At 45.7% G+C, this 26577-nt stretch overlaps 1 protein-coding gene and 1 non-coding gene across 9 annotated transcripts; both read left to right on the forward strand.

The window, feature by feature from the left end:
* Positions 1 to 1769: 1769 nt before the first annotated feature.
* On the forward strand, positions 1770 to 26330 carry CWF19L1 (CWF19 like cell cycle control factor 1). 8 transcript variants are annotated; one of them, XM_004616357.2, is made up of 14 exons: positions 1770 to 1864; positions 5205 to 5289; positions 6716 to 6794; positions 7689 to 7790; positions 9543 to 9757; positions 11824 to 11942; positions 14782 to 14866; positions 17722 to 17862; positions 19066 to 19177; positions 20074 to 20153; positions 21534 to 21743; positions 22580 to 22699; positions 23142 to 23239; positions 25913 to 26330. In XM_004616357.2, exons 1-14 carry the CDS (start codon positions 1842 to 1844, stop codon positions 26055 to 26057), a joined length of 1614 nt encoding a protein of 537 aa, XP_004616414.2. In that variant the 5' UTR covers positions 1770 to 1841; the 3' UTR covers positions 26058 to 26330. The 8 variants fall into 8 exon arrangements, with proteins under 8 accessions (XP_004616414.2, XP_054975612.1, XP_054975610.1 ...); XM_055119637.1 differs by having other exon boundaries at positions 1780 to 1836; XM_055119633.1 differs by having other exon boundaries at positions 1832 to 1864; positions 6732 to 6794.
* On the forward strand, positions 22238 to 22382 carry LOC129399497 (small nucleolar RNA SNORA12). Its single transcript, XR_008627131.1, has one exon. It is a non-coding gene; the product is annotated as a small nucleolar RNA SNORA12 (small nucleolar RNA).
* Positions 26331 to 26577: the final 247 nt, after the last annotated feature.

Consider the following 26577-nt stretch of genomic DNA (forward strand, 5'->3'; position numbering starts at 1 on the left):
AAAACGTGTGCTTTGTATATATACTGGTAAGCAGGGACATTAATAATTTATGAGTCAGGGAGCTTGCTCTTTCCCCCCAAAATTGTAGGAGTTGTGAAGAAAACAAGAACTTAGTGTTTTCCTCCCTTTTTCCTTTTTCTTTCTGGTTCTGCTCAGTACTTTTCTCCTGGCAGGCAAATGAACCCGGGTCCACTACCTGTAGGACAAGCACCTTACCTACTGGCTCTCCTGTGATTCCTTTTTTTCCTTCTTGGGTCACACCCAGAGATGCACAGGGATTTCTCCTGGCTGTAAACTCAGAAATTACTCCTGGCGGTGCTCAGGGGACCATATGGGATGCTGGGAATCAATCCGGGTTGGCCATGTGCAAGGCAAAACGCCCTACCCGCTGTGCTATTGCTCCAGCCCTCCCCCCACCCTGATCCTTTTTTAAACCTGTTTTGTTTCAATTGATTTTTATTACTTCGCTAACTGTTAGTAAATCTTCCCTGACTTTCAGAAGTAGTTGGGAACCAACGCTTGCTTCTTTGTATCTATTCCTTTAATACCTGGTACTCACCTATAACATCGTGGGTAGGGCGTTTGCCTTGTATGTGGCCAGCCGCGCCCATTCCTCCGCCCCTCTCGGAGAGCCCAGCAAGCTACAGAGTATCCCGCCCCCAAGGCAGAGCCTGGCAAGCTACCCGTGGTGCATTCTATATGCCAAAAACAGTAACAAGAACTCTCACAATGGAGATGTTACTGGTGCCCGCTGGAGCAAATTGATGAACAATGGTACAACAGTGCTGCAGTGCTACTCTTTCTTATTGGGCAAAAAGCTACACCCAAACAGCAAACATTGGGCTGGAGCAAGAGCACAGCGGGTAGGGCGTTTGCCTTGCAGGAGGCCCATCGGGGTTCGATTCCCACCATCCCATATGGGCCCCTGAGCACTGCCAGGGGTGATTCCTAAGTGCAGAGCCAGGAGTAACCCCTTTGCATCGCCAGGTGTGACCCAAAAAGCAAAAACAACAACAACAAAACCAAAAACCCAAACACACAAAATTCTGCGATGTCTGTAAGTTATGAGACTCAGTGAAAAGACATAATCAAGGTGGTGGGCTTGATTTTAATAGAAACGTTTTTCATCATTAAAATAAAATTTTCGCCACATCCAGCAGTGCTTAGACCGTATTCCTGGCTCTCTGCTCCGGGCTCAGTCCTGGGAGAGTTTGGTGGACCTTACGGGATGCTGGGGATCAAATCCAGATCCGATGCGTGCAAGGCTAGCACCCTACCCGCTGTACAGTCGTCCCGGCCCCGCTCTCAATAGCTTCCATCGGTTTGAAAGAAATCCCAAACAGGTCGATTTGAGATTTTTTTTTTTTTTTTTGCTTTCCGGGTCACACCTGGCGATGCACAAGGGTTACTCCTGGCTCTGCACTCAGGAATTACTCCTGGCAGTGCTGGGGGACCATATGGGATGCTGGGAATCGAACCCGGGTCGGCCGCGTGCAAGGCAAACGCCCTACCCGCTGTACTATCGCTCCAGCCCCTCGATTTGAGATTTACTCACTTATTTTTGCTATCCCCGTTCCCCTCTCTCTCTTACCATTCCTCCTCCTTCACGTCTGCCCCAGGGGTGGGGTGGGGGCTGAGGGGATTGGAGGAATTGGGGGGAGAAAGGGGCGGTGGTTGTGCTTGAACGAGTTTTGTCCCTCGGCGCTCCCCGTAGGCGGCCCGCCCCTCCTTGACTGCGACGCGCTGACGTCTTATTTCCGCGCCTCAGTTCTGCCGGGAGCCGGCTGCGGAGTGTCGGGGTGCCGGGTGGTCGTCCAGGCTGGGCTATTGCCATCGGTACGATGGCTCAGCAGCCGCTGCGCCTGTGAGTGACCGTGAGCCGGACGCCCGGGGTGCACGCGCGTGTGCGTGCGCGTGCACATGCCCCTGCGCGCGCCCCGTGCGCCTGCACGCGGGGTGTCTCGGGCGGGAAAAGGGAGCATGCTCGCCGGCCGGGGGTGGCTGGACCCGGATCGCGTCTCTTCGTGGGTGCAGGGGCCGGCCTCGTTCCCGTTTTCGCTTCCGAAAAAAGAAGGGACGCTGCGCCGTTCGTTGGAGAAGCGGAAGCTTCCCGCGCCGAACCTCCTTCCTCGCTCCTCGCTTTCCTCTCCGTTAAGGAAGCTCCCGTGCTCAACGGAAGTTTCCAGCCTTGGAGCCCGTTGACGGGCCCTGGCCCGCGGCAAACCGGACAGATAAAGCTCCAGCTTTGGTGCACCGTTTTGGAAGGAGGGGACTTTGGAATAGCGAAGAGAGCTCACATTCACTTAAATATTTCCTGAGCGGTCGAGGTGGGCCAGGCACTGTGTTAGGTGTTTGGATGGTGGAGTTTCGACTTTCATAGGGACTGTCGTCCGGTAAAAGTTATTTACCAAATAGCTCCGGCAAATGGAAAAATTATTTTTGCAAGTGAGTTGGGTGAAGTGGGGAGAGAGGGAAGTAGCCTCCAGAAAAGAGCTTTTCCTTCTCTCCGTCGGACCCGCTTTGCTTCCTGTGGGAAGTCCTTGGCTGGCGTTGTACCTTCTTTGGAGGCGGCTGCCAAGCCGCACTTGAAGTCTTGTTCAGCTCTCCTTGGGGGACTGGTCCTCACCGCCAGTTCTCTGGGAGCCATGGACTCAGGCTGGAATGAGCAATTGTTCTTTGCAAGAAAAGGAAAGAAATTTCTTTTTAGAAAATTAAAAAAAAAGGTGGGGGCACACCTGGCGATGCTCAGGGAACCACAGGGAATGCTGGGCATTGAACCCAGGTGTGCCACACACAGGGCAAGCACTTTTACCCACTGTACTATTGCTCCAGTCACGTGGCTGTGCTCAGGGCTTACACCTTTTTCAGGAGACCATATGTGGTGCTAGGAATAGTAAGTACTGTTGAACTGCAGTCTGCCATGTGCAAGGCAAACTCACCTTAACCCCTGTACTTACTTTCTGGCCCCTGGAATTCTTTATGCAGTAGGACTTTCTTGGATTTTTTTCATTGGGAAAAGCAATTAATTTTGGGGGTCCATTCTGAGGTCCTGGTTAGACTTTATCCCTGCAGTCATGGATCCAACCTTGCTCCAGTCCTGATTTCTATGTCACAGAAGCTTTCCAGGCTGCTCAGATGGATCCTGTATTTCAGAGGTCTTCCATGTGTTTGGGCTGGTTTAAGTTCAGGCAGTTTTCCCCAGTACACTTTACCAGGACGCTCTTAGTTCTCTGCCTGAAATATTTTGACAGTGATAAATGATAGAAAGGGTTCACAGTTAGGAGAAAGGGTGTAAGAGGGGTATTTGGCTTAAAATGAGGAATTAGGAGAGGATTTAGTCTTGATTAGCATTATTATATTTATCGCTTAAAAACCATAGGCATGTTTGGGACCCCTGTTTCCTGTTGGTGGGAATGTTGGCTGATACAGCCTTTTTTGAAGTCAATATGGTCTTGATTCAAAAAAGTAGCAATTGAGCTTCCATACTCAATCCCACTCCTCGAAATATACCCTGAAGATCCAAAATCCCAATCCAGAAAAGACATTTTTCACTTTTTTGTTCATTGCAGCGCTGTTCACAATAGCTCAGATCTGGAAACAACCAGTACCCAAGAACAGATGACTGGATAAAGAAACCATGGTACATCTATACAATGGAATAGTACTCGGTAGTAAGAAAAGATAAAGTCATGCAATTTGCTGCTAGATGGAGGGCCCTGAAGAGTATCATGTTGAGTGAAGTTTATTAGAGAGAGAGGAACATGCACAGAATGATCTTTCTCGTATGTGGGATATAAAGAAGCTTTGTGAAGGAATAATAAAGCCCCAAAGGCAGTAAAAATGGAGAGCAAACGACCTGGGTTCTTCAATAGGAAGCTTACCACTGGATTGGAGGTGGGGAAGATATATTAGGGAAGAAACACTAGGACAATGAGGGAGGGAAAAGTGCCTGCTCTCGAGGAAGGCTGGAAACAGGAGGGAAACTCCAGACATTGGTGGAGGGAAGTGGACACTGGTAAAGTGATTGGTGTTGGAACATCAGTTATCTTAATAATGAATAACTTTGTAACACTGTGATTCATGGTGATTAAAAATTTAACAAAATATAAAAAGAAAGAAAATAGCATGTTTAAGAATGCATAGTAAAATTTTTATTCCAGAAACTGTTTTGGCAGCTTCATGGAGAATAAATTAGAGTCAGAGTAGATGACAGCAACTAGGAATAGGTAGAGTACAAGAAAAATGTGGGTATTCTATGCAGGAGATGTAATCAGTAGAACTTGGACACGGTTTGGTTAAATTGCAGGCGGAGAGCTAAGAAAGGGGAGGGGGGCACTGGAAATGTATGTTGGAGAAAGCAGTCTGGAACCTAAACCAGCCCAAAGACAGAAGACCCATCTCAGGAGCCCAGAAAAAAGCTTTTGTGATACAGAATTTTAGGTCCTTTGCCAGGCTGGATCTCTGGGAGGGGCGGCATCAACAATACAGGGACAAAGACTACAACAGAAACTCAAGAATGGGGGCCAGAGCCATAGTACAGTAGATAGACATTTACCTTGCATGCAGCTGACCTGGGTTTGATCCCTGGCACTACATATGATCTCCTGAGGAGTAACCCCTGAGCACCAACCAAAAGTAAAAATAAACTCAAAAACGGACCACCAAGTAGTGATAGTACAGTATGTAGGGAATTTGCCTTGCACATGGCTGACCCGAGTTTGATCCCTGGCATCCCATACAGTTCCCCAAGCCCCATCAGAAGTGATCCCGGAGTGCAGAGCCAGGAGTAAGACCTGAGCACCAATGGGTGTGGCCCGAAACCAAAAAAATAACAAGAAAGAGGAAGAATGGATCACCCAAAGCTCAGTGCTTTGCCCCAGGGAAAGCTTTCGCATGTAAAGAATTTGGGACAAAAGTGGTTATGGAAAACATCTGTATGTAACTTCCCTCCGGCTGGTTACTCAGGGCTTTTCGATTCCGAGAAGCCAGTCTTCTCACTTAAGCATGTAGCTTTCTCTCTCTCCCTTTATTTCCCAGATAATAAGCTCCATATGTTGAGGTGAAGTTGTTGGTAAGACCTTTAGGAGGAGCTGCCCAGTGCCCCGTGAAAGTTTGCGCTGACCCTCCAGGAGACTGGATCCCCTGCACTGGACCTGATCCCAAACTCACTGGCCCAAGCCTTAACTTTTCTCTCTTGTTTGCAGGTTGGCTTGTGGAGATGTTGAAGGAAAGTTTGATGTTTTATTCAATAGAGTTCGAGCAATTCAAAAGAAAAGCGGAGACTTTGATGTAAGATGTTTCTTTTTTACTGAATTTGATTTTAAGGTTGTAGTGAAACATGCTGAAGTTTGGGCTCTTTGATTCATTTCTCTGTGGAACACGCACTCTTGTCTGAGTTTGTTTTCTTGTCTGAGTTTCTGAGCATAGGAACTTAGTAGCTATAGAGTGTTGGGTTAGGGAGACCCAACATTTTATCCTTTCTTAATTTGAATCTTGTTACTGTAGTACCTTACACAATACTGAAAGTAGACAGTGAAACCTCCCTAAGTGATGAGATTTGGGAAAGCACTGATCTACTTCTCGTTCTGGATTAAGTCAGATAAGAGAAATAGAAAGAACCATGTGAAAATATTTTGTGTGGTTGTTTATTAGACTGAACTATTGAAGTACAGGAAAATACTCCAAGGGCTGTAGAGGTGGTTCAGCAGAGAATACTTGCCTTGCATGCCTGAGGCCCTGGATTCTGTCCCCAACATCACCCCAGGTCCCCCTGCCCCCCCCAAAGTAACAGAAATATTCTAGGAATTAATTTGTTCATTGTGCTAAAGGTTGGGTAAAGACAGCAGACAGCAGTCTTTTTGTTTTGTTTTGGCCAACACCCAGCTGTGCTTAGAGCTTACTCCTGGCTCTGCTCAGGGATCACTCCTGCCAGAGTTTGGCAGACCATAGGGGATGCCAGGGTTCCAACCTAGGTTGGTCATGTGCACGGCAAGCCCCTTACCTGCTGTATTATCTCTCTTGCCCAGGAAATAGTCTTTTATGCCTTAATCTCTCAAGATATCTAATGTCTAAATCTTTTCCGGAGGGGGGTGGCCACACTTGTCAGGGCTCAGAGGTTACTTCTGCTTCTGCACTGAGGAATCACTCCTGACGGTGTTCCCTGGAACCATATGGGATGCCGGGGCTTGAACCCAACTCAGCCACGTGCAAGGCCAGCACCTTACCCAGTATGCTAGCGCTCCGGCCTCTATTGTCTAAAGGTTTTGTATTTCCCAGAAGGATTCTTAGGGTTCATTTCTTTGCCTCTCTCTGACTTATGCTTCCTCATCAATCAGAATTTGACTCACTGAGCAATTATTTAGTTTAAAGATTTTGTCTGGGAGGGACACAGCTGGCAGTGCTCAGGGCTTCCTGACTGCTCTGCAGTGACTCCTGGGGGTGTCCAGGGACTGTATTCTGTACTGGGGATTGGAGGGAGGGGCTTGGTTCCGTGCAAGGGAAGCACTTAAACCTTGTACTATCTCTCTGGCCCAGTAAAGCTTAGTAATTTATAGAGTCAGACTTCTTACTGTTGTTAAAGACTTAGACATTGACATACTGCAAATTACTGGGTTTGAGACCATTAACTAGTATGAATAACTAAATAGTGTTACTGTCAATTTTTTGTGTGTTGTTTAAAAAAAAAACTTACACATGTTTAAAAAACTCATTTTAGCTGCTGTTGTGTGTAGGAAATTTCTTTGGCTCCACCTCAGAGGCTGAATGGGAGGATTATAAAACTGGCATCAAGAAAGGTACAGAAATGATCTTATGAATGGTTTCTTTGATTTATTTTGTTTTTGAGCCATGCCCGGTGGTCCACAGGGGTTACTGAAGGTTCTGTACTCAAGGATCACTCCTGGCAGGGTTAGGGGGATCATATGCGGTACTGGGGATTGAACCGGTGCAAGGCAAGTGCCTGCTCTCTCTCCAGCCCCAACAAGTGATTTTTCTAACAAAAATTTAAAGGCCACCCACTGCTTTGTGGGTGTTTCACACGAGTCATTTATTAAGAATTTTCCCTTTGAGCTCTGTGTTATGCTGGCAGGAATGTGTATGTACATAAATGTTTGCATATTGAATTGAATTCAGTTGAATTTAATTCCAGAAAAATATTTTTCTTCTCAGTAGGAAGACATTTAACAGTGTAACTATGCATTCTTTCCTTTTTCACTTTCAGATTTTTGGGTTTTGTTTTTGTTTTTTTGGTGTGGAGTTGGAAGAGGTAGGGCCACACCCACAGTGCTCAGAGCTTAGTCCTGGCTCTGTGCTCAGGGATCATTCCTGGTCGGCTTGGCAGACCATATCAGGTGCTGGGGATCGAGCTGGGGTCGGTCCTGTGCAAGGCAAGCACCCTAGCTGCTGCACTATCTCTGTAGCCCCCTCACTTTCATTGTCTTTAATTAAACTCTATATGGTCTACTATATTTTTCCTAATGCGATATATTAACCTCTCTTTAAGATGACACTCATCAGTTGGGGGCGTGGATGTGCGGTACCCTAAATGGAGAGCAGATTCCACATTCAGGATTCCATTCTTGGCTTTTGCTAGGAATATATTTCATGGGGTGGGGGGCATGGGGAGGATTTCTCAATTCCCAGTGCAGATCTTGTAATCACGCGGTGTCCTGTTTGTTTCCCCTTACCAGCCCCCATTCAGACGTATGTGTTGGGTGCCAATAACCAGGAAACAGTAAAATATTTCAAGGATCCCAATGGGTGTGAATTAGCCGAGAACATTACTTACCTGGGTAAGTTCATCTTTTGTGTGTTTGTCATGAACATAATAAGGTGTCCCCAGGACCTAGTCATCCAGAAGATTGGTGACTAGATTCTTCCACAGCTTCTGAGAAAATGGGGGAAGGTTCTTTGCCAATGTCTGTATCTGTTTCCTTATGGTCACGTTTTGTCCTCTGTGCTCTCACCCTTTTGCTCAGTTTGCACAACCCGGTATATTCTCTCCAGGTGTATATACATAACCAGGTATATGCTCTCCCGGCGCTATCTCCTGGACCCTAGAAGGGTGTTTGGAGAGGTAAAGCTATTGTCAATTTTATAAAATCTGAGTGAAGAGAGAATAGTTTTGGTAATTACAGGGCTGTTAGTGACTTTCAAGAGACTGCTGAGAAACTAGATTGTGGTGGGTTAATGACCTAATTCAGAGGTCAAACTAAACATTATGGTGAGAAATTCAGAACTCACCATAATGATGAGTTCTATCATTAACAAATAAAAGAAGAGAACACTTCATTTATTTGTTACTGTTTTCCCAGTATGAGTGCTTAAGTGCATATGGTAGTGTATCTGTTTCTTTTTTTTTTTTTATCTGTTTCTTTTAAGAAGAGAATATAATATTCGCCCATTCAACTCCCGATTCTTAGATTCAGTGCTATATTCTCAGTCACTCTCGCCGTTTTCAAATGAGAAAACAGTGGGTGTAAAGGAGGCAGCAGTTGATGGATCTGAGTCTTGGAGGTAACAGGAAGGTCTGGGATCAAGGTCACAAGCCAGGAGTAAATTTAGAAGAGGGGACCCTCAATTGTTCCCAAACAGTTGCTCTTCCTTCCTTCCTTCCTTCCTTCCTTCCTTCCTTCCTTCCTTCCTTCCTTCCTTCCTTCCTTCCTTGCTTCCTTCCTTCCTTCCTTTCTTCTTTCTTTCTCTCTTTCTCTCTTTTTTTCTTTTTTTCTTTCTTTTCTTCTTGTTCGGTCATACCTGGCAATGCTCCGGGCTACTCCTGGCTCTGTACTCAGGAATCACTCCTGGAAGTACTTGGGGGTTCCATATAGGATACTGGGACAGTTGGGTGCAAGGCAATATTACAGTGGGCCCAACCCACTGTAATATTGCTCCAGCTCCCCAGTCAGTTGCTCTTTCCACATGTTTTCCTTCTGTTGAAAGCCCCACCTGCATGAGGAATGCATCTGTTCTGGAAGCCAGCTTCCTTAGGAGAGTAAAGAAATAATCAGGACATTCATAAACCCGATTTGTGGATGGTCTGCAAAGCTTCTCATTGCTTTGCCCTGCACACAGGTGTCTGGGTCTCTTTCATCTATATAGTGTCTCCTCTGATAGCAGAAAGCTTTATTTTGAGCCATACCTGGCAGTGCTTAGAGCTTATGCCTGGCTGGGATGGGGGGGACCCATGGGGTACCAGGAACCGAGTCTGGGTCAGCGCGTGCAAGGCAAGTACCCTCCCTGCTGTACTGTAGCTCCTACTCCAATGGCAGAAAGCTCTTTCTTGAGGCAGGCCTGCCCTCTTCCTCCCTCTGGCAGTTGAGGCTCGGACCCCTGGGCTCCCACAGCCTGCCTGCCCCCAAGCCTGTGCACCATTGTGGGTCCCAGGTCCTGAGGCCCATGGCCCGGAAGGGAGCATCATTCAGGCCCAGAGAGGGTCAGGGAACCAGAGACTCTGACCTGGTTTGAGGGAGATTTGTCTTCCTCACAACCATTTCTCTCTGCAGGTCTGAGAGACTAAAACATTGTCTGTTTTCCTGTGACTCCAGGGCGTAAGGGCGTCTTCACCGGGAGCTCGGGACTGCAGATTGTGTACCTCAGTGGGCTGGAGGCCCTGAGCGAGCCGGCACCGGCATATAGCTTCACTGCCAACGACATGGCGACTCTGAGAGACACGCTGTGCTCAACACCTGGCTTCAAGGGAGTTGATATCTTGCTTACATCCCCATGGCCCAAGTACGTGGGAAACTTTGGGAATTCTTCTGTGAGTAGTGCTTGTTTGGTTGGAATTTCTAAAAGTAAACTACGTGGGGCTGTTTCGCTCTTTAGATCGTGTCTTTTGCTCTTCGTACCTTTTAGTGGGGTGCTTGATATTTTTTTAGGGAACTTAAAGTTATATGAGCTGACTAAAACCCAAAATTAAAGTTAATTAAAAAAAATGAACAAATTGATTGAGAGAAATCCTAGAAAATTAAATAAAACTAAATTTGATCGTAGGAAAAGCATAGTTCACAGATGAGATTGCTCCTATCTTGGAGAGCTAGTATAGTGGGTAAGGCTTTTGCTTTGCACACTGCCCACCTGAATTTTATCCCCAGCACCCCAGGAGTGATTCCTGAGTGCAGAGCCAGGAGTAACCCCTGAGCATCACTGGGTGTGACTGAAAACCAAAACAAAAAATGTCTGGTTCTGTAAATGTTCTCTGCTTCAAGTGCCTTCTCTTGGTCTTCCTCTTTTTTTTTGTTTTTTGGTTTTTGGGTCACCCCCAGCAACGATCAGGGGTTACTCCTGGGTCTACACTCAGGAATTATTACCACCACCAGGAGGTGGTGCTTGGGGGGACCATATGGGAAGCCAGGAAATGAACCCCCGTCGGCAGCGTGCAAGGCAAATGCCCTCCCCTCTGTACTATTGCTCTGGCCCCTCTTGTCTTTTTCTTCTTCATAAGTTTTGACAGTTCACCAATTTTCAGTGAATGGTTTTTCATCCAGTATCAGTACTAGTCCCTGCTTCCATTCAGTATTATATAAGTTTTGGCTACTAAAACTTAAAAAACAATCCCTTCCCCTTCTCCACTTTTTGCTGCTCTGCTGTGGGGTGATGCAGGATCAGTTGCATGCAAGGCAAGTGCTTTAACTCCTGCACTCTCTCTTCAGTGTTGGGTCATATTTATTTTATCGTTCACGACTGAAAGTACAGCTTCACCTTCACCTCGAAGCCAGTGCCAAGCCCTTTAGCAGAGACCCTGAGCACACCAGCCTCCGACAAAAGGAAGCTCTTGCTTTACTTAGTGGAAAATTTGCTTTGGAAACTTCTTTATCTTCAGTGTGCACCTTCTGTTAGATTTCATAAATAATGTTACAGACGAGATAGATGAGAGAGCACACAATTTATTGTTAATAGAAACCAGGGATATTTTAGGAACAAGCCTAATTTATTTTTTTCTTAGTTTTTGGTTTTTGGACCAGACCGACCCGGGTTCGATTCCTCTGCTTGTCTCGGAGAGCCCGGCAAGCTACTGAGAGTATCTCGTCCGCACGGCAGAGCCTGGCAAGCTCCCTGTGGCGTATTCGATATGCCAAAAACAGTAACAACAAGTCTCACAATGGAGATGTTACTGGTGCCCGCTTGAGCAAATCAGTGTGCAATGGGATGACAGTGATGACACTGATGACCTGTTAGTGCTCAGGGACAGTTCGTCTGAGTGCATATGGGAACTGTGCTGTGTCAGGGATTGAACCCCTGCTGCTACAGCACTTTGAGCCATCTCCCCCCGCCCCGCAAGCCTCATTTTGTACAAACTGTATTTTGAATTTCATAACAAGGATATAGTTGTCCTTCCACACACCATACCTTTCTTGACTTAAAGGATTGCATGTTTAAGGGGAAGTTCTTGGCTGTTCCATCCCATGACTAATCCCTCCTCTAACTCTAGGGGCCCTGGAAACTAACTTTTTGTTTTCATTATCTGTATTATCTGTATTGTCACACCTCCAGGAGCACAGTATAGAAGTTAGAGAGTCTTAGTGTAAGGGCATCAGAGACAAAGCTTACTTTCCCAAACATAAGCACTGTTTTGACTGTTAAGATGGAGGCTTCCCTTCCTTTCCAGTAATTATTCCTAGTTTATCCTACATTGAATATTCTCCTTCCCATTAAGTATTTGAGATTTCCCCATTTGCCTTAGGTAAGGGATTCACTGTGCAAATACTATGGACCACATTTGTTCCCATAAACAGATTTCAAAGAGGTTTCCAAGTGGCTTATTACTTCTCTAATTTCTTGATACGTTCATAGGACTGTTACATTGACTCGGCTTTTGTTTACTAGGGAGAAGTGGATACCAAAAAATGTGGCTCTGCTTTGGTCTCCAGTCTTGCTACAAGCTTGAAACCAAGGTATCATTTTGCTGCCTTGGAAAAGGCTTATTATGAGAGGCTTCCTTATCGGTGAGTGGTATGTTTGTTCTTACTGATTTTTTTTTTTTTTAAGAATTTGTTGTGGACCTTCTTAGAAACTTCTTGTGTTTATTTTGGCTATATAACATTATAGTTCCTTTTGTTAGTTACTGGGATAATGAACTCCTAAATTTTTCCAGTTTGAGATATAAGGGCATCATCCTACATGAAGTTCTTTAGTGGTCGAGGTACCAATACTGTGGAATCATCATAACTCCAGGTAGCATAGTCGATCCTGTTTCGATAAGGTCAAGCCAATCGTGCAAACTCTGTTCTCAGTATAATCGCTTCAGAAGTATTTCGATTTCTCTAACTCATCTTCCACTTTTTTTTTTTGGTATGTTTTTTGTTTTGGTGCCATTCCTGGCAGTGTTTGGGGAAACCCAGCAGTGTGGGTATTGATCCTGGGCCTCCTGTTATACAAAGCATCTTCAATCCATTTGAGCACTCTTCCTGTTATGCTCTTCTACTTTTCTTTTTTTTTTCTTTTTTGGGTCACACCTGGCGATGCACAGGGGTTACTCCTGGCTCTGCACTCAGGAATCACTCCTGGCGGTGCTCAGGGGACCATATGGGATGCTGGGAATCGAACCTGGGTTGGCTGCATGCAAGGCAAACACCCTACCTGCTGTGCTATCGCTCCAGCCCCTCTTCTACTTTTCTTAAAAAAATGGTGATTGTCTGGGGTGTGCCAGATGGAGAAGGTGCAGTCTCCCTGCCTGCTCCAGATGGAATCCCGGCGACACTGAGCTTCTATTAACATGGCTTCGGTATGTGGGGACCAGGACTATTTCTCCAAACCGCGTGGCTGCTTATGTGACTGTGCGACCTTTCCTGAAATACAAAAAAAAAAAAAAAAAAAAATGCCTAGAAATGGCTCCTCTGCCCCTGAAAGGCCATGATCCCAGGGCACACAAAACAATCTCGGAACGCAGCAGCTGCTGGCAGATATACTCCTGGACTGTGAACTAAGCTACGGCCCTGTGCAGCTCCGGCAGGGGAAGGGTTTTTGTCCCTTGGCCTTTTTCCCTTTGTGGCAGCATGGTGACTGCCACATTTCAGAGCCAAGTGGACAGAGAGGTAGGAGCTTGCAGTGATGGGGCGCTCGGGAAATCTCGCAATGAGGAGGGTAGAACCGGCCCTGCTCCCTGCCCAATGAGACCCTGAGTGGCCCACGAACAGCTCCTCCACTCCTAACAGCCATGATCTCAGAGGCACACAAACCAATCTTGGAACACATGCGATATCATATACTCATCATTATCAGCAATAGAAAACAAATCATCTAATGATGCCTTTTCGTCAGGTCCGATTGTGGGGGAAAATTCCAAATAATGATAGTGGGTTTTCTGTCGAAAATTGAATGTAATCAAAGTAAAGAGAGAGTAAAGTGAAAATCATCTGCCACACAGGCAGGGTGGTGGGGGGGTATACTGGGTTCTTGGTGGTAGAACATGTGCACTGGTGAAGGGATGGGTGTTTGATCATTGTATGACTGAGACCTAATCCTGAAAGCTTTGTAACTATTCTCACAATGATTCAAATTTCTCTTCAGATTGCATAAAAACAAACAAACAAACAAATAAATAAATAAATAAAACAAGATGAATATATAACAAAAAGTTCTGAGAACAAAAAAGAGGGTGATTGGGGGGGCTGGAGAGATAGCACAGCGGGTAGGGGGTAGGGCATTTGCCTTGCATGCGGCAGACCCGGGTTCGATTCCCAGCATCTCATATGGTCCCCTGAGCACCGCCAGGAGTAATTCCTGAGTGCACATCCAGGAGTAACCCCTGTGCATCGCTGGGTGTGACCCCCCTAAAAAAAAGGTGATTGAAATTGAAATTGGCTGATTTTTCTAAATTTTCACTTCTTTGACTTTTTTGTTTTGTTTTGTTTTGTTTTGGGGGCCATTCCTGGCTGTGTTCAGGGCTTTCTTCTGCCCCAGAGCTCAGAAATCACTCCTGGTGAGACTCAGGGGACCATACGAGGGATGCCAGGGAGCCAACCTGGCCTGGCCACATGCATGGCAAGTGCCTGACCAACTGTACCATCTCACCAGCCCCCTCTCAGGTATTTTTAAAAATTGAGTCCACACCCTGGGTTGTTCTGAGGTGCCTAGGGCTTCTTTCTGTGACCCTGGGGCCATGAGGATTTCGCTTGGTGGCGTATTTGGGAGGCCCATGCGAGGGATCAGATTCAGGACCTTGTATATGTTTGGCAAGTACTCTATCACTTGCGCTATTTCCTTGACCTATACTCAGTATTTTGATATTTTTCCTAGAAAAATGAGATAATTATATATTTGACACATTTTTTTCATGTAAAACTTATTTCCTTCTCATTTTTATTTTCTTTTTGGGTCACACCTGGTGATGCACAGAGGTTATTCCTGGCTTTGCACTCAGGAATCCTGGTGGTGCTCAGGGGACCATATGGGATGCTGGGAATTGAACCTGGATCAGCTGCGTGCAAGACAAACGCCCTACCCGCTGTGCTGTCACTCCAACCCCTCATTCTGACTTTATTTAGCTTTTATACATGAGGGAGTAATGTAATAAATTCTCTTGTATCCATCAGCTAATATTACCACCCCATATTATCAACATTTGTCAGCTTCCAACACTTGAACCAAAAGTTGGAGGTTTTGTACTTTTGATCATATTTTTTTTTCTGTGAGGATTAACTTACCAGAGATAGGAAACAATTGAGATTTTGTTTCTGGTGGAAATAGATTGAGGGGCTGGACTCTCCCTGGAGCTTAGATAATTCGTAATTGTAAAGCAGGGTGCAGTTTGCTGCTAACTCTTTTCTTTCACCTGTGTTCTAGAAATCACATCGTTCTGCAGGAAAGTACACAGCATGCCACCAGGTACATAGCTCTGGCAAATGTTGGAAATCCAGAAAAGAAAAAGGTACTTGCATATTTGGTGATATTTGGAAATTTCATCTTCATTGTCTACCTGAGAACTGTTTTCTCTTGCCCAGTCACGTGTTTGAATCTTCCCTTTCACCATCTCCAGCATCCTGTGGGGCACCTGAGTGACTCCTTTGTGAAGGTGTAATGATGTATTTCCTTGTGTCCTTTTTTATAGAAATTATAGAAAAGACTTGGGGAAAATAGGTCCAGTGGCACAAAAGCATTTTCTTCTTTCCTTTTTCTTTTTGGGCCACACCTGACTGTGCTCAGGGCTTACCCCTGGCCCAGTGCTAGGGATTGCTCCTGGAGGGGGAACCATATGGGCTACTAGGGATCGAACTGGTCAGAAATGTGCATGGCAAATGCCTTACCTGTTATTCAGGCTCCAAAGGCAAATTTTCAAATGAACGAATTTCCTTTCTTCCAACCTTTGTATGATCATCTATAGGCCTGGAGGAGTTTGCCCATAATTATTTATTTGGGCTTGGACGAAAGAGGGTGGTAGGGAGGACACGTGGTGCCAGTGATCAAGCCTAGTGCCGCATGTACGCAAAGCATATACCCGATCACTTGAACTCTATCCGCAGCCTGAATTTCCCCTTAGCTATACTCTTGGTTCCTTTACAAGCTTCATTTATCAGAGATAAAGTCCTCCCCAGGATTTCCCTAATCTTTCTGTGCTCTAGGAAATCTTAGTGACACATGGAATTTGGTTTTATATTGGAAAAAAATACAGGAAAATGAAAAAAATATACATCAAAGTACATTATGTTTCTCACTTTCCTGAGAACATTTCTGATCCTTGAGAGCCAAAAGCAGAATGTTGTAAATTCAGAGAGCTAAGATCAGAACAGTTGTCAAGTGGAAAAATAAGCAGATAAGTAAACCTGAAAATTACTCCCCCTTAATAAACAATTATGGACAAAATACAAGCAAAGATATACTTGGTTTATTTTTTTCCCATAACACAAGCCTTTAAGCCCAGTGCATTCATAGAGAGTTTAATTTGTATTTTTTTCCCAGTAACCTTTCAAAATACAGTAGTGCTTATGGTAATTACATTCTGTGCTTTGTGATCAGGACTTATAAGCCTGAGTGGTGTGTAGCTCATACTTCAGAGTATGCACCTTTTTTTTTGGTTGTTGGACCTTGCCTGGCAGTGCTCAGCTCTTGTGGTTTTTTGTTGAGGAATCACTCATGGTGGTGCAAAGGGAACCAAATGGGGTGCCGAGGATTGAACCCAGGTCAGCTACATGCAAGGCAAATGCTTTACCCATCTATTGTACTCTCTGGCCTGATAGCATACACATTTTAAACCTTGGCAAGCCTTATCTCAACTTTTTTGTTTTAGTTTATACAATCTCTGGAACTATATAATAGCTCTCTGCCTGCCTTCCTTCCTTCCTTCCTTCCTTCCTTCCTTCCTTCCTTCCTTCCTTCCTTCCTTCCTTCCTTCCTTTCTTCCTTTTCTTTCTTTCCTGCTCTCTCCACATTGTCACTGGTTAGTGTTAATTTTTTTTTCTTTGCTTTGGTTTTTGTTTTTTAGGGACACCTTGCAATGCTTAGGGCTTTCTCTTGGTTCTGTGCTGAGGGATGACTCCTACAGGGATTGGGGGACCATATGGGGTGCTAGGATTGAACCTGTGTGAGCCATGTGCAAGGCAAAGGCTTGTACCTGCTGTACTAACTCTCTGGCCCCCAGTGTCAAGTTTTGTTTTTGTTTTTGGGCCACACATGGAAATGCTCAGGGGTTACTCTTGGCTCTGCACCCAGGATGCTCCTGGCAATGCTTGAGGGCCCTAATGGGATGCTGGCGATGGAGTACGGGTGGGCCACGTGCAAGCCCAGTGCCCTACCACTGTACTATCTCTCTAGCTCCACGGTAAAACTTTTTATTAAAGTTTTTGCTGATATGATGAACAATGGTATGTCATTGTTAACTGGCTGCATTGCTCTATCGTGAGATTTAAACATATAATCATACCCCCGTCACTATCTCTGTCAGTCCTGTTATCAAACCAGTGAGATAGTTCAAAGGAATAGTGCATTTTCTCTGCATGGGGAAAAATTGGGTTCAATCTCCAGCATCACATAGTCCTCTGAGCACCACTGGGAATGACCCTGGAATGAAGCTCTAGGAACAGCCCCAAGTGCTGCCTGGTTTAGTCACCACCATTCTGCCACCACAACACCTTCTTCCTCCCCTCCCCCCTGTATCTATTTCCTTGGTCTAGATATTTACTTTTAAAATACTAGTTCCTAAGCTAACTTACCAGCATTTATAGCAGAGATTGTATCATGTATGATGGAAGCACTAAGTTGTCCCATTTAGTTTTCATTAGAAATGAATGGCAGTGCCACCCCTGATTCTCAGTTCTGGTTTGTGGTCAAGCCCAGCACCCCAACTGGGAGATCATCTGAGATTTTAGTATAGCACCTGCCTTGACCTTGTCCAGTAGAACCCCCAGCGACCCGTGAGTGTTTCACAGTATCTGTACTCCTCCCTCTGCATTCCTTTTGGGTCCATTGGTGAAATATGCATAGTTCAAGGTCTCACACAGAAGCAGTTTGCATTCAAGGGCTACCGAGCAAGTACTTCTAGGCATGTTGTGTAAGACCTGGATCTTTGATTTATTGCTTGTAGCTTTGTCAGCCTTTGGTCACCTCATATAGAAATCAGTGAATTGACATTTGATTTACTGTATTCTCTGAGCCATAGATTGGACAGCCACTGTTCTTTTAATTTTACTCAATTTCCAAAGTTTTCTATGAAATTTTCATAGTATGTTGGATTGGTTATATTTGGATAAACAGAATTTCCCTTATGTTGTGCCATTTTTTTCTTCACAGTATCTTTATGCGTTTAGTATTGTTCCTATGAAACTAATGGATGCAACAGAACTGGTCAAACAGCCTCCAGATGTCACTGAAAACCCTTACAGGAAATCTGGGAAGGAAGCATCCGTCGGAAAGCAAACTCCTGCCCCAGAGGTATGTCCTGTTTGAGAAGTGGCATTTTCTGGGCAGGATTATCCATTACAGGTATCCTAGTTTAGAGTTTAGATCATAAGGTAAGTTTAATTCTTGGAATTTTAATTATTCTTATCCTTGGAAAATCCTAATAATGTATAAAAAAAGCCTTAGTAGGTTCTAAGTAAGCTCAGTGATTTTTTTTTAAATTGTGATGATTATGATTTAGGGATAATATTTTTATGTGTTAAAAAACTTTATCTAAACTTGAGTCACATGTTGGGGTTGTTTCCTATGTTCTATCTTTATATAAAGTTGATTATTCACTTTTAAGGCAAGAATCCAATTGCTTAAGCAATGCAATTTATGATGTTATATAATGAGTTCTAGTCAGTAAGATTTACTCTTGAGGAATTTCTTTATAGCAGGCTTTTCTAAAACTAATATTTCCCCTTAGCAAGAACATCAGCATCCACCTCTCCTAGCATGCATCATTTGCTTCTGAGATTTTGCTTTTTCCTTTTTAAGCAGCCATCTCATCTTTTCAAAAAAAGCTCCTAAAGTTAGATTTTTTTGACCTGTTAAGACTGTGACTGCCTATTACCCTTTTGAGAGAGGTAGGAAGAAAAATATGGATGGGTCCATATTATTCTGTTTCAGGCAGGAATTGCCTTACTGGAGCAAAGAAATTGCTCAAGGACCTAACGTGCATGCTTTGCATGTGGGAGCCCTTGGTTCAATTCCTGGCATTGGATGGTCTCCTGAGGACTGAGCCAAGTGTGGAACAAAAACATCCCTCACCAAAAAAAAAAAAAAAAAAAAACGGCTTTATTCTTTTTTTTTTTCCCTTCTTTTTGGGTCACACCTAGCGATGCACAGAGGTTACTCCTAGCTCTGCACTCTGGAATCTCTCCTGGCAGTGCTCAGGGGACCATATGGGATGCTGGGAATCGAACCTGAATCGGCCACATGCAAGGCAAATGCCCTACCCGCTGTGCTATCGCTTCAGCCCCTTTATTCTATTTTTTAACCTGCTTTTGCAAAGGGATGATTTGGTAGCTTGTATCTGTGCATCAAAATTAGGAGGGATCTTTTCTTTTCTTGAACAGACAGGAAGGACTGGGAGGGATAGGGACGTGGCAGGAATGTTCCTCGTCTGTGAATGGCTAATTAGGCCAAAGGTTAGCCTAATCACAGTTTCCCTTCTGCTTTCGGCCATTCCAGGAAGAATCAGCCTGTCAATTTTTCTTTGATTTAAATGAAAAGCAGGGAAGGAAACGTTCCTCGACGGGCAGGGACAGCAAGTCTCCTCACCCGAAGCAGCCTCGCAAGCCACGTAAGTCCCCTGATTCCACAGTCTCTGTTGTCAGTCATGCTGGCTACTTTGGGGCTCGTGGATGCAGCGTTGCTAGGAGAACCTCTTCTGTCAGGAGATTTTTACAGTCTGTCATTGGGACCCAGAGTAAAGAGACTGCACAGATCACTTTGAGACTGTCTGAGACTGTGTTTGTAACAGCGATGAGAAAAGCTCTTTTCCTCCTTCCTACCTTTTGCCTCCTGGGGTAGGTTCATACGTCAGCATCAGAGCCCGACTGGTTGGAAGAACTTCAGGCTGTTTCATTCAGATCCTTTCTCCATCCTCATGGTTTGAAGATGCAGATGCTGATTTGGGGAGGGAAGATGGTTACACGGGGTCGTACATCGCTAAATCGTGCCGAGTGCTGTATGTCTGGGGCTCCTGACACCTGGTTTAGTGTTCTTTGATTGCAGCCTTTTCCATGCTACTTTAGTCAGTGCGAGGTTATCCTCTATCGACACCCTGCCCCCTGCCCCCCATCTGCGGGTTGGTCACAAATTCAGAGCTTTCCTAATGGAGTGTATGGAGTGTTAGTTCATTGACAGTGGTGGTAGGAGCGGGTCACAGTGGAAAGCGCCATTGGCTCTGTTGTTGTGGTGGTGCTGCAGGTCATAGGGCTCAGTCGGATCAGAGAGACAGACAGGAGGGAAGGCACTTATGTGGCTTGTAGCTGTGGTGGCTGTGACCCTGGTTCGAAACCCTGGTTCCCCAAGCCCCACCAGGGGTCATTCCTGAGCCTTGAGCCAGGGGTGGCCACTGAGACCACAGGCTGTGACTCCCCCCCCCCCAAATCAAGCCTCGGTTATGCAGGATGATGGAATGGAGGAAGGCTTGGCTCGTAGCGTAGTAACACTTGGCTTTCTTTTCACGTGAAGCTCAGCCTCCAGGACCCTGCTGGTTTTGTCTTGCCAGCCCCGAAGTGGAGAAGCATTTGGTGGTCAACATTGGCACACACGTGAGTTACTTCCATAGACCATTTACAGAGGCAGGAGATCCTATTGTTTTTGTCATCTTCATAATTCAGTCATAAAATTTACCTGTAAGTGTCCAGTTGCTGGTTTTAGTTTTCACTTCTTTTAGCGTAATATTCTCGAGGCTCCTCTAGACTATCTCAGTATTTCATTTCAGTTTGATGTCAAATAGTGATCTGTTGTACCGACTGCATCACATTGAATAGACATTCATCAGTTGATGGCCGTTTGGACTCTCACTGGCTATTAGGGATAATGCTGCCATGAACAATTTTTATGCCAGTCTTCGGACATTGTTTCAATTCGGATAGACTTCCAGGAGGGAATTGCAGGTAGCTGTAAGGTTGACTTTTTTAAGAAACTACCAAACTATTTCCCAATAGCTCAGCCATCAGCCAGAGTTTGATGACTCCTGTTTGTATGATGATGTACAGCCATGTATGAGGATTCCCATTTATCCATGTTTTTGCCAGTGCTTATTAGGTTCTGTCTTTTTTTTGGATTATAATGATTTCGCTGAGGTTATACAGGGCCACAAGATGGGTCCCTTCATTTCTTTCTCCCTAAAAAATAGGTATGGATTTCCTAGAGTGATGCTTTATAGACATTTGCATTGTTATGTTTTAGTTCATACAAGTGAGGGATGATAAATTGCTGGTATTACTATTTAAAACAGATTTTCTTTCTAAAATGGGAGTCTTCTGTTGCTTATTAGGTTAAGAAATGTTTCTGTTCTTAAGGCTTAGAGAGGGAGGGCAGTGGGTAAGGGACTTGCTTTGTATGCAGCCTACTTGGTTCTATCCCTGGCACTCCATATGGTCCCCTGGGCACTGCCAGAAGTTACCGCTAAGCACAGAGCCAGGTGTAAGCCCTGAGCACTGGGTATGGCTCATAAAAAAAACAAAAAATTTCTGTTGTTGGAGCCAGAGGGATAATGCAGGGGTGAAGGTGCTTGCCTTGTACCAGACCTGCCCTGATTTGATCTCTGGTACTGCACATGGGTCCTAGCATTCCTGGCTCTGTGCTCAGGGGTCACTCCTGAAAAAAAAAAAATGTCTTCAGAGGGGCTGGAGAGATACTACAGCAGGTAGGGTGCTGGATTATTGCAGTACCTCCTTGGGGTGGGGTGCTTTACTTTGGGGAAGTAGGACTAGAGGTAAGAGTTTCATCACAAACAAATAATGAAAACAATTCAAATGTCAACACTGGCATTGATAATTATGGTCTCCTCTTCCTCCTCCTCTTCCTGCCTCCTCTCACCCCCGCCCCCATCCCTCCCTCCCTTCTCCTGTTTTCAGACTTTTCTTGCCAAAGAACTCTATGCAGTATTGTTGATATCTTGACTCCATGTGCTTCCCCTTCAGTGCTACCTTGCCCTGGCCAAAGGAGGCTTGTCTGCTGACCACGTCCTCATCCTGCCCATTGGACACTACCAGTCAGTGGTGGAGCTTTCAGCAGAGGTCGTGGAGGAGGTGGAGAAGTACAAGAGTACACTGAGGCGCTTCTTTAAGAGTCGAGGGAAACGTTGTATTCTCTTTGAGCGGAATTATAAGAGCCATCATCTCCAGCTGCAGGTGGATGATCTCTTCCTGGGCACACAGAGTCTTGTAGGGACTTGGATCTTTTCTTCTGGGTGGGGTGGGCATCAGTGGAGCACTCCTGGCTGTGCCCAGGGTTTTGTTTTTTTTTTTTTGGTTTGTTTTTGGGTCATACCCAGGGATGCTCAGGGATTACTTCTGGCTCTGCACTCAGGAATGATTCCTGGTGGGGCTCGGGGGACCATGCAGGGTGTTGGGGATCGAACTGGGCAGGCTGTGTACAAGGCAAACGCCATACCCACTGTACTGTCTCTCTGGCCCCTGATAATGCCTTTTTGAAGGAAAAGGAATGGGTAGCTGAGAAAGGCTCCAGGGAAGATTTGGGCCTTGGCAGGGTCTAGAGGAGCAGGCCTGCTGTGAGGAGGCACAGCGTGAGCGTAGCTCGGAGGCAGGAAATGGCACCAGGGCCTGTGAGGGGTTGGCAGCTCAGAGGAGTAGGGGGTGGAAGGTGCTTATGGGCACTTCCATGCAGTTGTGGTGGTTTTCATCTGGCGCATTTGTTAAGTTTTCAAATGGGCCTGACTCTGCCACATACATTATAGAGGAGCTGGCAAGGGCTGGAGGACAGAGAGCTCTCTCGAGCCGTTCCCGTGTCCCCGCTTTGCTCTGACAGACGCTTCTCATAAGTTTAAGTCCTACCGGACAGGCTACCCTCAGCCTGTCTGGCTTGAGGAGAATCTGTGCTGAGGGGTGCTTCTTCACCCCTATGATGGATTTGATTCCCCTCGGGGGCTCTGTCTCCACCTGACCTCTCTCGACGGTGCACAGTGAATTCCTCCTTTCTCTAACCGCCCCCCTCCACCCCGAACCAGGTCATCCCAGTACCACTCAGTTGCTGCAGTACCGATGACATTAAAGATGCCTTCATTACCCAGGCACAGGAGCAGCAGATGGAGCTGTTGGAGATCCCAGAGCATTCTGACATCAAGCAGGTGAGGCGGAAGTGGGGGATGAAGTTCCTTCAGATCACACTGAAAAGGGGGCTTCTGGTGTGCAGGGTCTGAGGTCCTTGACTTCAAGGTGTCCCCAATCTCCAGGTGTTAACACAAGCAGGAGACAGTTTGGAATGAGAGTATGGGGTATCGGTTAGAAGGAAGATGGCATTAGAGCAGTGCCTTCGTGCTTTCCTGGGGAAAGTGCTACATTGCCTAAGAAGGAACTAAGAAGGATGGGGTAGGGGTAGGGGGGTCCTTGTGAGATTTGCCAGTTTTGCTTTCCACGCTCCATGCGGTGTGGGATCTACTGCTGTACGCATCCTCTTTTGTTTGTATAGATCCACTTCTAGACGAAGTTAAAGCTTGTGGTGATGAACTTGGAGTTTAGATTTCAAGGACTAGTGTATGTTGTCATGTAACTAACTCTGCTTACCTTTAGATTGCACAGCCAGGAGCTGCATATTTTTATGTTGAGCTTGACACGGGAGAAAAGCTTTTCCACAGAATCAAGAAGAACTTTCCTTTGCAATTTGGAAGGTTTGTATTTTATTTTCAATTTTTGTTACAAAAATTGTTGTTGTTTTGAGTTTTGGAGCCACACCCAGTGGTGCTCAGAAATGACTCCTGACTCTGCACTCGGGGATCTACTCCTGGTGGTGCTTGGGGGAACATATGGAGTGCCAAGGATTGAACTTTGAACTTGGGTTCGCCACATGCAAAGCAAGTTCCTTACACACTGTATTGTCTTTCAGACCCAAGGATTGCATTTTAAATGTAGTTTTAAATGAAGTTTCTGAACATAGTTGTGTGTTTTATAGACACATTTGAATAAAAAGCCACATACAACACATTTCTCCTCAGGGAAAATTACTGGTGTAAGGTTTGTGTGGAGTAAAGGAAAGGGGTCCCAGGAGGAATGGATAGAGGAGTATCAGGAGTAAGTCCTGAGTACTGCCAGCTTTGGCCAGAAACAAAGAAAAATCTAGGATACAGCATACAGCATGGCTCTAGTTTGGTTTTGGCTCATTAATTGGCCCTTGGTCACACAGTCACCGGTTAAAACCCAGTGCTATTGGATCCCAAATGTAAGTTTCAACTTCATCGTTCTGCAGTGTCTGTGGTTTGGCTTCATTTTCCCGTACCTCTTATAAAAAAGAATGTGACCACAACATAGAGGGACGGACTGCTGTAGTTAGGCAAACCAAAGACCCAGAGTTGCTAGCAAGAAAAAAATTGAGTAAATGTTCGGAATTGGGGCTGTAGATGCAGCTCATTGGTAGGGAAAGATGCCTTCCAAGTGTGAGGCCCTGGGTCTGATCACAGTGAAAGGAAATAGGAGACAGATGGTCCGAAGCTGGTATCTGATTTTCGGATTTTCAACTATTAGAGAGTATAGTGTTTCCCCCCCCCCCCCACACACACCTCACCCCTGGCCCTCTGTTTAAAATGAGCTTTGTGTCAACTTTATACCCTCCTTGAACTAATTTGTGATGCCTCCAAGACACCATCACCATTGGTTGTTTGCTGAGTGAAGCTACCTACATTTTCATCAAGAAGATGATAAACAAGAAGTCTGCCGGGAATCGTAGACATCTGACGTGCTCTCACTTCCTCAGCAGCAGTTGTCGCCGTGCAGGCTGCTGACACAGACTCGTGACTGCAGAGAGAGACTCTCTCTGAGTAACTTTGTGTTCACGATTGTCAGTAGCAGCTTAACACGGGCTCTGTCTCAGAATACTTAATTACCTAGCCTTTCGTCATTACAAAATACTTGAAAAGACTTTCTGCTCCACAAGAAAGGTGGTGGTTCCCTTCATTTTCCAGTTGAAGAAGTGGACTGCGGTTAGCCCAAAGAGCTGTAACTGGACGTTAGGCCCCTTGACTTCCAAAAGACTCACGTGACTTACTTCAACCCTTCTGTTTATTGTACCTTGAAAGCGGAAACTGAGCCATATAGATGCATAAATAGTGTGTATAATGTGTATGTGAATAGTTATTCTTAAGAGCCAAGAGCTGAGAAAAGTAGTTTTGCTGGTGTTGAGTTAGTGCTGTTGTGCTGTGTAGACTGAGTTCCTAAGAGGAGAGTTGGGAACCTCAGACAGTGGCTGTGGGGCTGGAGCTACAGTCCAGATGGTTGTGCGCTTGCATGTGGCCAACCCAGGTTCAATCTCTGGCATCCCATATGGTCTTCCGAGTATCACCAGGAGTGGGCCCTGAGTGCAGAGCCAGGAGTAAATCCTGAGCTCTGCCAGGTATGGCCCGAAAATCTAAATAAATAAAAAGCCGGTGACTGTAGCACTTGATGTCTAACCGCACCTTGCCCTCAGCAAACTCGTGTTCCAAAATGCATGACCAAACTATAGGGGCCAGAGAGGTCGGAAAAAGGTTAAGGCACTTGCTCTGCGTGCTGCTATAGCTGTGGTCCTGATTCGAATCCTGGGACTATGTGTGGTTTCCCGAGCACTGCCAGGTGTGCACAGAGCCAGGTGTGACCCCTCGGCACCTCTGGGTATGGCCCCCAGACCAAAGCAATTATAGTTTAAGGTAGTGTAAAACTATTTGAGTTTGGTGCTTTAGATGTTTTATGCTCCTTTAATTTGGGCAAGGAAATCAGGACCAAACATGAGGTCATCTGCCTCATGTAGCAGAAGCAGAATTCAGTTGCTTGCTTCTTTGGGAAGGTGGGGTAGGGCTCTCAGCTCAGCCGGCCAGGGCTTTAGAGGATGCGGTGCCACTGAAACCCCAAGTCCCAGAGAGTGTCTGGGCTACTTTGGAGGTGCTTGGGGAGCCCCTAAAGCCACACTCACCAGTACTTGGGGGACCATGTAGTCCTGGGCTCAGCCACAGGTAAGGCATGTACTGGGACTGTCGCTCCAGCCCATCAGACATTTTGGACACCGGGACCTCCCCTCTACTGGGCGGTGCGCTGCTCTTTCAGTTCCGCTGCTGTAGTTGCGAGTTGTTTGAGAGAGGGGTCAACGGGATTTAAGAATGAAAGAAAAGTTAGGCTCTGAGTTGGTCATTGAACATGGGTTTGATTTTGATCAGTTGAATGGCAGACACCTCTTGGGGCAGGAGAAAACCTTTCGCACAAAGACAGGTTATTTGCATACCTTCTTTGGATGGTGCCTAGGGAACAGGTGTGCTGGAGAGAAATGGAGGAGGGGTTGGTTACAGATTTTGACTTCTGTGTGCTTTTTCCTTCTGCAGGGAGGTGTTGGCCAGTGAAGCCATCCTTAATATTCCTGACAAGTCTGACTGGAGGCAGTGTCAGGTCAGCAGAGAAGAGGAGGAGACCCTAGCTCGCCGCTTCCGGAAAGATTTTGAGCCCTTCGACTTCACGCTGGATGACTGAGCAGAGAGACAGGTGCCTGTGAACTGCCCAGGAAGTCCCTACAGTCTGCTCTTTAAGGAACTGCAGTCTCCTGTGAGATCTGTTCCCCTGCCTCTTTTTGGTATATTCCCATGGAACCTGCCTGTAGCAAGAGGCCTAGGATTGAGTAGTTCCTGGAAAAGTGACATTCTAGGATGAAAATTCCATGTTAAAAGCATGTCTGTCATCTTCCTAGCACAGCTTATCAGCATTTTAAGAAACATTTAAATCATGAAATAAAACCAAATGCTTTTCTATGGCTGGGTGGTGTCCTGTGTTCAGAGGATCTGTGATCACTGAAATGAAATAGTGTGTGTATAACTGGAGGGGCTGGCCGTTAGCCCAGGGCTTTAGAGGGTGGAGAAAGGACCTGAGGCATTTGCTTTTTCTTTCTTGTGGCACTCATTGGTACAGAAGAGTTCATTCAATGGGGAAGGCACTTGCCTTGTACATAGCTTACCCAGGTTCAATCCCCAGCACCTCATACGGTTCCTTGAGCCCT

The sequence above is a fragment of the Sorex araneus genome, chromosome 11, assembly GCF_027595985.1.
Source record: "Sorex araneus isolate mSorAra2 chromosome 11, mSorAra2.pri, whole genome shotgun sequence".
Classification (NCBI taxonomy): Eukaryota; Metazoa; Chordata; class Mammalia; order Eulipotyphla; family Soricidae; genus Sorex; species Sorex araneus.